General features: G+C 39.8%; 1 protein-coding gene across 1 annotated transcript in view; it reads right to left on the bottom strand.

Annotated features, from left to right (window-relative positions):
• Positions 1–13,703, bottom strand: part of LOC109563001 (phospholipid-transporting ATPase FetA-like) — a 111,826-nt gene that overhangs the window by 16,247 nt on the left and 81,876 nt on the right. Inside the window, exons 15-18 of the mRNA XM_070794723.1 lie at positions 12,184–12,227; positions 2,981–3,146; positions 1,057–1,245; positions 238–353 (exon numbers count right to left, since the gene is read on the bottom strand). Coding sequence (XP_070650824.1) covers positions 238–353; positions 1,057–1,245; positions 2,981–3,146; positions 12,184–12,227 — 515 coding nt within the window. The remainder of the gene's footprint in view (positions 1–237; positions 354–1,056; positions 1,246–2,980; positions 3,147–12,183; positions 12,228–13,703) is intronic.

Raw genomic sequence — 13,703 nt, 5'->3', positions numbered from 1 at the left:
ATTCTCATCATGCCCCCTGGGATCCTGGCCCATTCAACTCCTCACTGCAGAAGCTGGCCACATGGTCAATGAGAATCCCACAGAAGGATGTAGTTTTTACTCTTCTATCAATTAGAGAGACACAGATACCAATCTACCTCATACTGAAACACACTGACATGGGGACACGTACGCGGATACACATCCAGATACACAGAGCCACCTGCTGCTCTCCTGCCCCGCAACCTGAACACTTACATCTAAATGGTCCATGGTTATGTCTTTGAGGGATCTACAGGATGGGTGAAGGAGCTCACAGATGATCGTGTCTGCACCCTTGCAGAATAGCAGTATGCGATTTTCAGGTGTCCTCACTGAAAATAAGCAAAGTAAGCAAAGTAACCACATGGGTCCATTGTCACAAGAACATGTCGAAGCCACTGAGGGATGGCTGAAGGCTGTTCCCATGAGGTTTGTTTCTGATACCACGTGAGGCTAAGCACTCAATGAGTGGTCACACAGGGTGAATGATGAGGGCTGGTGAAATGTGAGAGATCTTTTGGAACCAGTTTTTCCATGGGTTCAACATCACCTATGGAAGACTGATACAGAATCACATTTAGCTTCTCAAGTCCAAGTTCCAGACCAAGGCCCATACCTAGTGAAGACCAAGGAATAAAAATGACCTTCCTCTTCAGTCTGAGGCCCAAACTAAGAGCAAGATAGTATGAATTTCCCCCATAATGCCTGCCCCCATTTCTCATTCCAAGTTCAGGCTTTAAGAGTTTATTCTCCATTCTTATCTTGGCTTTGAAAGTTCTGACAAGTCACTATCCAGGATCACTAAATAAGGGGCTTAGCATGTGGTTGTTAAGTTATATATGTGTATAGAAGGAAATATAAAGAATTATGAGAGAGAAAGTGGGAATGGCTGTGTCTGTATTTGTGGCAAGAGTGCCTTGGAAATGGCATGTGGGTGAGAGAAAATATTTGTGTGCAGACAGAAGAGAAAAATGAATGTATGAATGTATATGAAATACAAAGAAGGGGAGAGGACTGACAAGGAGCGGCACCCACCAATAACTGACATCCTCTTGCGCACATTGCTGAAGTCCAAGATAGCCAGCAGTTGGTAGATTCTCGCTTTCCCCATTTCGACTACCATGATTGTCTCAGACGTGCGGGAACGGAACACAAAGCCAAAGTTCCTGGCAGCAGTGACCAGGGCACCTTCATCTGGGGACTGAGCCTGGTAAACCAGCTCACCTGGCAGGAGAGAAGAGGGCAGCCAGAGCCCATAGAGATGTGCGGATGAAGTCCACCCAGAAGTTAGACTGTCATCCAAGTGGCTGACATAAAGATGGAGCCCAGGAGGGGCATCTTTCTTCAAAATTTCCTCATACGTCTGGCCCTAAAAGGCCAGGTTGCACAGAACAGGTCAGTTTCTTTTTTCTTTCTAATATTTTCACCTCACTTCACAGACCTGAGTTAGTATTACAGAGGTACACAGTACATGTACACAAACAAAACATAGCTAGCTGCTTTCCAACTTTAGAGGGTAAAGGTGGCTCAGGAGGTTGTTAAAAATGAAGGTTCCTGGGTCCGAGCCAAACTACAGAATCCAGAATCACAAAACCTGGGAGGATAGCCCAGGAAATTGAATTTTAACAAATCTCCTGAGTGAGTCTCATGCAGATAGGTCTACGTAAAGGCTCCTGCATAAGACTGGCTGCACTTTGATGAACACTGCTACAGGGTAACAAGATTGATGGTTTAGTAAACAATTAAAATATATATATTAATGCGTACTGTTGCCTTTGAAACTCTCATCCTGGGAAGCTAAATGACTTACTCTGTTGAATCAATCTTTCAACCTGTTATTACTCAAGGCATTTCTGGAACTCTTCTTTTAGGATACCCCCATAACCTGAGCTATATTTTGGGTTATTTCTCTTTTGAAGGCCAATTTAATTTTGAAAAGCAATTAGGCACAAGAATATTATACTTGGGAATGATGTAGATGAAACAGTATAATTTTAGGTCAGACATACCATGTGTCCATTGGATAGTAAGACTATTTTCTTGTGTGTTTTACCTTGTCACTCAAGGAAGTAAACAAAGGTAAGTCCAAATATGCTTCAAGTCATAGCGATTAACTGGAATGTCAGACCTGGAGAGGCCTTGGTGGGGTGGGAGCTTATGGGACCAGATGACACGAGATTTGGGTTCTTATCCCATTTTTGCCTTTCTTAGCTATAGGACTTTAGTCAAGTCACTTAATTTCTTTTAGCTTCAGCTTACTTCACTATAAAACAAGGATCATTCTTCTTATTTTGCAGAGGGCTGTCATGAAGACTGTGGGAGGTAAAATAAATGAAAGCAACTTGTAAAATTATAAAGTGATGTAAAAATATAAGGTATTACCCATGGTAGTATTCTATTAAGTCAATTATATTGACTTTAAAAGATGTGATTTATTGGCTGCCTAAATTCTTGTTTGTTAAGGAAAAAAGTCTTTTTAATTTAAAATCAGTAATTTCTCATTATTTCTAAAAAAGATTTCAATAAATTCATGGATGACATTGTTGTCTTTGGTGACTGAAGAAATTAGGGCATACGGGGATACCTTTAAATTGTGAAGCAACAAGAGGATGACAACTCATCCTTTAGGAAGTCTTGTCAGAGGTAGTGGGGTTGATCTTGGCAATAAATTAGACAAACTCTGTGACAGAACATTAGAGAATCTCAAGTTCCCTAGATAGCACCAAGTTTGACCCCTATCCAATGACTGAATCTTCTTTAAGATCAAGAGGTTGTTTTCTACTTGAATATATCCAGGGACTAGGAGCTCACTACTTATCTTGATTATCCATCCCATTGCTGGACAACTCTCCCTATTAAAAAGTTCTTTCTTAGATTAAGCCATTAAAACGATATCAACCCCCACCCCCAAATCAGCCTAGACTCGACATATTCTCAATGAGGCCTCATGATTACTCACCTTCTACTTTCTCTTCTGATATCACGGTATGACACAATGAGAGTGACAGGAAAAACAAATGTACCCAGCGATCTCCCCTTTTCACCGCTTCGACCAAAGTCTTGTCATAAAATGAAAACTTAGGATCGGCCAGTTTGTTGTAGGAGAAGTCAACCTTTTCTCTTTTCTGGAACACATAAGTCAGAATGAACTTCTCAACAGCAGCTTGATACTTTATAGAAGGTCAACTGATTTAGGGGCAATTTCTGGAATGTGATGAGAACTCTCAGGAGGATGGGAAAAGAAAAGCAAGATAAGTGAGAGAGATCCCATGCTGGTTTCTGAGGCCTTTGTACTCTGACCTGGACCATCCATTCACTCAGAAAAGATCCATCACACAGGAGAGAAGCTGAGCACTTCCTGGCAGACCCTTCTTGCCCCCTTTCAACTCCAGCTGTCCTAAATGATCAATGGGCATCTTCAGGCTCTATTCTTCCAAGTCCCAAATCCATGACAAATCAAACCTGAGGATACAAGAGGGTAACTGTTCCCTATGAGTAAATGGTTAAGTCCTGTCTCTAGCTGTCCTCTACCTGATTTGGGGAGCTGGGGAGGGAAGGAGTAAGGTACAAATGATATCCTTGTGTTGCACTATTCCTATTTTAGCCCACAAGAGGGCTAGAGAGGAATATTACAAGATAGGGCCAAGGATGTATAGCAAGGAGGCTTCAGTATAGACTTCTTATTCACAGACTTAATTTTGAACCATTTTATTTGACCCATCAGCACCCCTGATTCCTTCCTGCCTCTAGTCCTCAAGGTTATTGATCTTGCCTCAATCTTTAGACCTAATATTCACTACCATTTTCCTGGCTATGGGCTTGGCTCCTTTAAATGTTGACTGTCATTCATTTCAGGTAGGCTGCTGGTAGCCACCTTGGGTAAACATTCTTTTCTGGCTCAGTTTGGTCCCAAGACTCTCTTATGCCTACCCTGGAGTGCAGTGTTGTTAACAGACTTCACCAGGCCATACCAGAACTCTCAAGGATATATAACCAGTTTTTCGTAGTTGTGGTGCTATTACACCAGAACTGGGCTGGGCTCCAATGTGTCAACTACAGACACAATTGTCCTGCTTGGTGCTAAGTTGGGGAAACAGTAGTCTGCAGTGGGCTATACTGGCTCTTTTCTATGTCCCATCTAGAGAGTTTTTTGTCATGACAGTGAGAGAGTATGGTCAGATCCAGAGCCAAGTTCTAGACCTGGCCAACCACAGAATTGCGAGTTCTGATAAGTTTGTGGGTTCAGTAATTTAAGATAACTCATTATATAGCATCCTCTGAGGCTTTTCTAGAACTGGGCTCTTGTACTAGTACATTGTTTGAGACTAGAAGCTGGTGAGTGATGAGAGAGAAGTTGGAGAGGTAGATATGAGGCAGATCCTGCATTATCATATTATATCATATTATAGGGAACCACAGCAATTTTCTGCCAAGAGTCATATGATCAGATAGTCCTCTGGTAGCACCATGAAGAATATATTGAAAGTAGCAAGACAGGAGGCTGGGAGACCAGTTAGTAGGCCACTCAGTAATTCACAAGAGAAGTCATGAAGTAGTGACAAAATAAATATTAAATTCAGGGCATGGTTTGAAAATGTTTTTGACAAACTGACCTGGGGATACCTGAAGGGCATACAGGTAGTAACAAAAGCAGGTTTGTATAGTTTTGAAGCTCAGGTAAGAGATCTGAGCTAGTTTCTAATCTCCTGTTCCAAACAAGTAATGTTTGAGAACACTGGACCTAGCTGGGTATGGGACTGGGGCAGGGCTGGTTTGGAGCCGCAGTACAGCATGATCTGAGAGGTATTATTCATGAATTACTCCGAAATTGGAAGTCAAACGTCCAGCTGAATAAGACTGAATGGCGAATCCAAGTCCCAGACAAAAGGATGGAAACTGGGGATATCAGATAAGAGGAAATGAACTTAGAATGGAGGGTAGATGATGCAGTAATGAATTGAGGAAGCTCTTTGAGATGCTGTGACACAGCTATAGATAGTTTTTATAGGATATCTTTAGCCTTGGTCATGAAAGGGGAGGGAGATAAAAAGGGTTCCTGGATATGTGGATTTGGAGTTCATTAGTAAGTAGGCAGTAAGGTCAGTAAAAACATGATACTATAAAGATGGGAAAAGATGTGCAATAATAGAGCCCTGGGGGAGAAGGGAGTGAGATGTGGTAGAAGGCCTGAGGGTGGTGAATTTGGGAATAGCTAATAAAAAGAATTAAGAATTAAACTGACCATAAATAAATTAAAAAATTATCCAAGAGGCACTGGAAACCCAAAAGAAGTTGGAGTCTCTGAATTTGTAAAGGTTTTGTGATCTCCAAAAAGTACTTGGCATTCTGAGATTAGAAACAGAGAAGGGTAGATGGCTTGATTAATTCAAGATTGAGATTTATTGGGAGATCAAAGAGAGGAAAAAAAGGGAGGTGTTGAAGATGCTCATGATCTTGGGTACAGATCGGAGGAAAGGAAGTAAAGTCACAAGGGATTGACATACTGGAGAAAAAGGAGAACAGAGAGTTCGTAAATCTTCCTAGGATAAGAAAGCAGGTATACTAGGAGTCAAGTACGAAGAAAACTGGAGGAATAAGGTTTGTGACCAGAGATCATGACAAGGGAGTTTACAATTTCATAGTACAATTCTGGATGATGACATGATGACCCAGAAATGGATGATACAGATTTTTTTTGAGTCCAAGAAGTAATCTGAAAGATAAATTCTTTCAGACACCTGAAAGCATCTATGGTGCTAGATCACCCATAAAGAAACCAATACCACCAAGATGACAGCAGGGATTGGGCAGAGAGGGAAAACATGAAAAAGTTTCAAAGTCCTCAGGATGAAGTGGAGAAGCCAGGAGATGTGTAAATGTCAATGAAAGGAAGAGAAAGGAGAATAGCTAGAAGGCATCAAAACACACTGCATCACAGGAAGAAAGATTATATGAGGGAAAAAAGTAATAGTTTAAAAGTGGCACAGGAAAGAATGTCCCTGGTGGTCCAGTGGGTAAGAATCCACTTTCTAATTCAGGGGACCCAGGTTTGAGGCCTGGTTGGGGAACTAAGATATGCTGCCAGGCAACAGCCTGTATGTTGCAACTAGAGAAGCCTGTACACCACAACTACTGAGCCCACACATTTAGAGCCTGTGCACTGCAAGAAAATAAGTTCATGCACTACAATGAAGACCCAGTGCAGCCAAAAGAAAGAAAAGTGGCACAGGATAATGAGGAAAATATCTTTGGGATTTTGGTATGCTGAGTGTGAGAGATGGAGGAAAAGGAATATTCTCAGGGAAAGTTATGTTTCATTCAAGGTAGGAAGAAGAAAGCATTTTTAGGAAAAGATTCCATTGAACCAGAGGAAAATGCGTTATGGTCACACAGTAGTGAAAGGAAGAGGAAGAGAAAGGATGCTCCAGGGTAACAGTTTACTCCCTAGAAGCAATCTTTGTTGATTTTGCCAAGGTCATTAGCAGAGTTCCTGCCAGAGGATTGAAGGCAAATACTAATTTTATTTCCCATTTCCAATCTCTCTGGATGGATAGAGTGAGGCATTAGTTGGGAGCTGGAGTTAGCTGCTCAGTATGTAAATGAAGTGGCTAAGGGTTTGGAATTGGTTCTGACAGGAAAAGGATAGGTGAAGAGTACCCCGAATGTAATGAAAGAAGCCTTATGAAAGAAGGTTTGACTCAAATTCATAAACAAAAGCCAAGATCCAATAATGGAAAAAAACAGTAAAAATGAACCAGCCTGAGACAGGAAGAATGAAAAGGAAAATATTTTTACAATTGTGTGGGTTAGGACTTTTGAATATGTCACAGATCCTGAAGTTATAAAAGAAAAAGATTGATAGAACTGGTTACATAAATTAAATACTTCTAAACACAAATTTATAAACAAAATACAAAAATGGAAAAAATAATTATAATATATATACCAAAGGAAAAGTTGATATTTTTACTATATAAAGACTCCTTGGAAATAAGAAAAAAAAAACCCCAAAGAATATGAACATGCAATTCACAAAATAATAATATATAGGCAATAAAGTGATTGGGAAGAGGAAAGAAACTAAGTATATAAAAATAATTCAATCTGATTAGTAATCAAATAAAGGTAAATTAAATGAGATATAATTTTCACCAATTAAATTTCTAAAGATTGAAATATTAATACCTAGTACTGACAAGGACATGATAAAAGAGGAATTTTCCTATATTTTTGGTGGGATTAATATGTGAACCGTGAACTTCCTGATGTTCAAGCTGGTTTTAGAAAAGGCAGAGGAACCAGAGATCAAATTGCCAACATCCATTGGATCATGGAAAAAGCAAGAGAGTTCCAGAAAAACATCTATTTCTGCTTTATTGACTATGCCAAAGCCTTTGACTGTGCGGATCACAATAAACTGTGGAAAATTCTGAAAGAGATGGGAATACCAGACCACCTGATCTGCCTTTTGAGAAATCTATATGCAGGTCAGGAAGCAACAGTTAGAACTGGACATGGAACAACAGAATGGTTCCAAATAGGAAAAGGAGTACGTCAAGGCTGTATATTGTCACCCTGCTTATTTAACTTATATGCAGAGTACATCATGAGAAACGCTGGCCTGGAAGAAACACAAGCTGGAATAAAGATTGCCGGGAGAAATATCGATAACCTCAGATATTCAAATGACATCACCCTTATGGCAGAAAGTGAAGAGGAACTCAAAAGCCTCTTGATGAAAGTGAAAGTGGAGAGTGAAAAAGTTGGCTTAAAGCTCAACATTCAGAAAACAAAGATCATGGCATCGGGTCCCATCACTTCATGGGAAATAGATGGGGAAACAGTGGAAACAGTGTCAGACTTTATTTTTCTGGGCTCCAAAATCACTGCAGATGGTGACTGCAGCCATGAAATTAAGACGCTTACCAACCTAGATAGCATACTCAAAAGCAGAGACATTACTTTGCCAACAAAGGTTCGTCTAGTCAAGGCTATGGTTTTTCCTATGGTCATGTATGGATGTGAAAGTTGGACTGTGAAGAAGGCTGAGCGCCGAAGAATTGATGCTTTTGAACTGTGGTGTTGGAGAAGACTCTTGAGAGTGCCTTGGACTGCAAGGAGATCCAACCAGTCCATTCTGAAGGAGATCAGCCCTGGGATTTCTTTGGAAGGAATGATGCTAAAGCTGAAACTCCAGTACTTTGGCCACCTCATGCGAAGAGTTGACTCATTGGAAAAGATTCTGATGCTGGGAGGAATTGGGGGCAGGAGGAGAAGGGGACGACAGAGGATGAGATGGCTGGATGGCATCACTGACTCGACGGATATGAGTCTGAGTGAACTCCAGGAGTTGGTGATGGACAGGGAGGCCTGGTGTGCTGCGATTCATGGGGTCGCAAAGAGTCAGACACGACGGAGCGACTGATCTGACTGATCTGATCTGATCCAGAGAGCAATATGGCACTACTAAATGCATTAAAAATCTAGCCACCCTTTCAGCAACTAATTTTACTTACAGGACTTTATTCTAAGGAAATAATTATCAGAAGAGGAGACAAAAATGTATGTACCTGGGTGCTTATCATAATGCTATTTATAATAGCAAAAGACAGCAGAATAAAAACAGGAGATTGGCTACATCAATTAAGATGCATCGATATACCTCAATGGTGAAAAATTGAAAGCATTTCCCCTAAAGTCAGGAACAAGACAAGGGTGCCCACTCTCACCACTACTATTTAACATAGTTTTGGAACTTTTGGCCACAGCAATCAGAGCAGAAAAAGAAATAATAGGAATCCAGATTGGAAAAGAAGTAAAACTCTCACTGTTTGCAGATCACATGATCCTCTACATAGAAAACCCTAAAGACTCCACCAGAAAATTACTAGAGCTAATCAATGAATATAGTAAAGTTGCAGGATATAAAATCAACACACAGAAATCCCTTGCATTCCTATACACTAACAATGAGAAAACAGAAAGAGAAATTAAGGAAACAATTCCATTCACCATTGCAATGAAAAGAATAAAATACTTAGGAATATATCTACCTAAAGAAACAAAAGGCCTATATATAGAAAACTATAAAGCACTGGTGAAAGAAATCAGAGAGGACACAAATAGATGGAGAAATATACCATGTTCTTGGATCAGAAGAATCAATATAGTAAAAATAAGTACACTACCCAAAGCAATCTATAGATTCAATACAATCCCTATCAAGCTACCAACAGTATTTTTCACAGAACTAGAACAAATAATTTCACAATTTGTGTGGAAATACAAAACACCTCGAATAGCCAAAGCGATCTTGAGAAAGAAGAATGGAACTGGAGGAATCAACCTGCCTGACTTCAGGCTCTACTACAAAGCCACAGTCATCAAGACAGTATGGTACTGGCACAAAGACAGAAATATAGATCAATGGAACAAAATAGAAAGCCCAGAGATAAATCCACGCACCTATGGACACCTTATCTTCAACAAAGGAGGCAAGAATATACAGTGGAGAAAAGATAATGTCTTTAACAAGTGGTGCTGGGAAAACTGGTCAACCACTTGTAATAGAAAAACTAGAAGACTTTCTAACACCATACACAAAAATAAACTCAAAATGGATTAAAGATCTAAACGTAAGACCAGAAACTGTAAAACTCCTAGAGGAGAACATAGGCAAAACACTCTCCGACATAAATCACAGCAGGATTCTCTATGACCCACCTCCCAGAATATTGGAAAAAAAAAGCAAAAATAAACAAATGGGACCTAATTAAAATTAAAAGCTTTTGCACAACAAAGGAAACTATAAGCAAGGTGAAAAGACAACCTTCAGAATGGGAGAAAATAATAGCAAACGAAGCAACTGACAAACAACTAATCTCAAAAATATACAAGCAACTCCTACAGCTCAATTCCAGAAAAATAAACAACCTGATCAAAAAATGGGCCAAAGAACTAAACAGACATTTCTCCAAAGAAGACATACAGATGGCTAACAAACACATGAAGAGATGCTCAACGTCACTCATTATTAGAGAAATGCAAATCAAAACCACAATGAGGTACCATTTCACACCAGTCAGAATGGCTGCAATCCAAAAGTCTATAAGCAATAAAGTGCTGGAGAGGGTGTGGAGAAAAGGAACCCTCTTACACTGTTGGTGGGAATGCAAACTAGTACAGCCACTATGGAGAACAGTGTGGAGATGCCTTAAAACACTGGAAATAGAACTGCCATATGACCCAGCAGTCCCACTGCTGGGCATACACACCAAGGAAACAAGAATTGAAAGAGACACGTGTACCCCAATGTTCATCGCAGCACTGTTTATAATAGCCAGGACATGGAAGCAACCTAGATGTCCATCAATAGACGAATGGATAAGAAAGCTGTGGTACATATACACAATGGAGTATTACTCAGCCATTAAAAAGAATACATTTGAATCAGTTCTAATGAGGTGGATGAAACTGAAGCCTATTATACAGAGTGAAGTAAGCCAGAAAGAAAAACACCAATACAGTATACTAATGCACATATATGGAATTTAGAAAGATGGTAATGAAAACCCTGTATGTGAGACAGAAAAGGAGACACAGATGTATAGAACAGTCTTTTGGACTCTGTGGGAGAAGGTGGGGGTGGGATGGTTTGGGGGAATGGCATTGAAACATGTATATTATCATATGTGAAATGAATCGCCAGTCCAGGTTCAATGCATGATACAGGATGCTTGGGGCTGGTGCACTGGGATGACCCAGAGGGATGTGATGGGCAGGGAGGTGGGAGGGGGTTCAGGATGGGGAACACATGTACACCCGTAGCGGATTCATGTCAATGTATGGCAAAAACCAATACAATATTGTAAAGTAATTAGCCTCCAATTAAAAAAAAAAGATGTATCGATATAGCTGGATACAACAGTCATTCAAAATGATATAGATGTAGACATAAATATACCTAAATATACAGACATGGAAGGAGGGCCACAATATATACTGTGTCTGATGAATAAAAAGAGGCTGAAAATAGCATGGATGTTGTGATCCATCCATCCTTCCTTCCTACTTACCTACCTATCAGACCTAGATGTATATGTGTGTATATATACACATGAAAAGTATCTGAAAAGATCAGATCAGTCGCTCCGTCGTGTCTGACTCTTTGCGACCCCATGAATCGCAGCACGCCAGGCCTCCCTGTCCATCACCAACTCCTGGAGTTCACTCAGACTCACATCCATCGAGTCAGTGATGCCATCCAGCCATCTCATCCTCTGTCATCCCCTTCTCCTCCTGCCCCCAATTCCTCCCAGCATCAGAGTCCTTTCCAATGAGTCAACTCTTCGCATGAGGTGGCCAAAGTACTGGAGTTTCAGCTTTAGCATCATTCCTTCCAAAGAAATCCCAGGGCTGATCTCCTTTAGAATGGACTGGTTGGATCTCCTTGCAGTCCAAGGCACTCTCAAGAGTCTTCTCCAACACCACAGTTCAAAAGCATCAATTCTTCGGCGCTCAGCCTTCTTCACAGTAAAATACTCCCAAATTTGACACTGGTTATCTAAATGAGACTAAATCATTTTTAACTTTCTTCTTCATACATTTCTATATTGTTTGAATTTCTTATTATAAGCACAGATAATTTTTTTAAACAGAAAAAACCCAATAAAGCTATTTTCAATTTATTTATTTATTAATAAGTAAATAAATGTTTTAAAGAAATTTTAATAGCACTATTGAGAAAACAAGTAATATTTATATGCAGAACTAGAATTTATTCTCGAGTAATGTAATGTCTTCCAAAAAAGTATCTTAAACGACTATTTATTTGCTGTCCTAGATCATTTTTATGAGCTCAAGGATTTATCCCTTTGCTGGCTTCTATAGACATTCTTGACTTTAAAAATATTTATATATCATTTGTATGTAATTATATACATAATAACCTTCTTATAAAAAGGTATTTTCATTTAAAAACACAAACCCAAATCTGCTCAAATAAACAGGTTATTTCCATAATACTTTCTGATATTACAGGGTCAATAACAGCTGGGGTATTTCAGGGGCTCAGGGAGTCCCAGTCTGTACTGAAGATGCTGCTGTAAAGCATAGCCTCGCTCAGCTCCTGCATGCACCTCACAGGGACCTGTAAACACTCACCTTGGAGACTTCTGCCCTAGGTCCGTTTTTGTCACAAACATCACCTGTTGGTAAGTAAACAGAGTACACACTTGGCAAAGGTTTTAAAGAAGGATTTACATTTCTTTTTATTGTGGTAAAAGATATATAACATAAATTTTCATTTTAACCATTTTTTAGTTAAAAAATCAGTATCATTCACAATATTGTGCAACACTCACCATTATATATTTCCTAAACTTTTTCAGCATCCTAAACAGAAACTCCTTACTTTCCCTTATTCCCAGCCCCTGGTAACCTCTAATCTGCTTTCTGCCTCTATAAATTTGCCTATTCTAGATGTTTCATACAAGTAGAATGATACACTATTTCCTATTTTGTCTGGCTCATTTCACATAGCATAAAGTTTTCAAGAATCATTCATGTTGTAGCATGTGTCAGAACTTTTTTACTTTTTATGTTGGAGGTCGTGACATTGTACAGGACACAGGAATCAAGACCATCCCCAAGAAAAAGAAATACAAAAAAGCAAAATGGCTGTCTGAGGAGGCCTTACAAATAGCTGTGAAAAGAAGGGAAGCAAAAAGCAAAGGAGAAAAGGAAAGACATACCCATTTGAATACAGAGTTCCAAAGAATAGCAAGGAGAGATAAGAAAGCCTTCCTTAGCGATCAATGCAAAGAAATAGAGGAAAACAATAGAATAGGAAAGACTAGAGATCTCTTCAAGAAAATTAGAGATACCAAGGGAACATTTAATGCAAAGATGGGCTCAATAAAGGACAGAAATGGTAGGGACCTAATAGAAGCAGAAGATATTAAGAAGAGGTGGCAAGAATACGCAGAAGAACTGTTCAAAAAAGAACTTCATGACCCAGATAATCATGATGGTGTGATCACTCATCTAGAGCCAGACATCCTGGAGTGTGAAGTCAAGTGGGCCTTAGGAAGCATCACTACAAACAAAGCTAGTGGAGGTGATGGAATTTCAGTTGAGCTATTTCAAATCCTGAAAGATGATGCTGTGAAAGTGCTGCACTCAATATGCCAGCAGATTTGGAAAACTCAGCAGTGGCCACAGGGTTGGAAAAGGTCAGTTTTCATTCCAATCCCAAAGAAAGGCAATGCCAAAGAATGCTCAAACTACTGCACAATTGCACTCATCTCACACGCTATTAAAGTAATGCTCAAAATTTTCCAAGCCAGGCTTCAGCAATACGTGAACTTCCACTGACTCAATGGACATGGGTTTGGGTGAACTCCAGGAGTTGGTGATGGACAGGGAGGCCTGGCGTGCTGTGATTCATGGGGTTGCAAAGAGTCAGGACATGACTGAGTGACTGAACTGAACTGAACTCCTTGGAAGGAAAGTTATGATCAACCTATACAGCATATTAAAAAACAAAGACATTACTTTGTCAACAAAGGTCCATCTAGTCAAGGCTATGGTTTTTTCAGTGGTCATGTACTGATGTGAGTTGGGCTAGAAAGAAAGCTGAGGTCCGAAGAATTGATGCTTTTGAACTGTGGTGTTGGAGAAGA

This window comes from Bos indicus, chromosome 8 (assembly GCF_029378745.1).
Source record: "Bos indicus isolate NIAB-ARS_2022 breed Sahiwal x Tharparkar chromosome 8, NIAB-ARS_B.indTharparkar_mat_pri_1.0, whole genome shotgun sequence".
Taxonomy (NCBI): Eukaryota; Metazoa; Chordata; class Mammalia; order Artiodactyla; family Bovidae; genus Bos; species Bos indicus.
The sequence above is the reverse complement of the archived record's forward strand: the minus strand, read 5'-3'. Positions and strand labels throughout refer to the sequence as shown.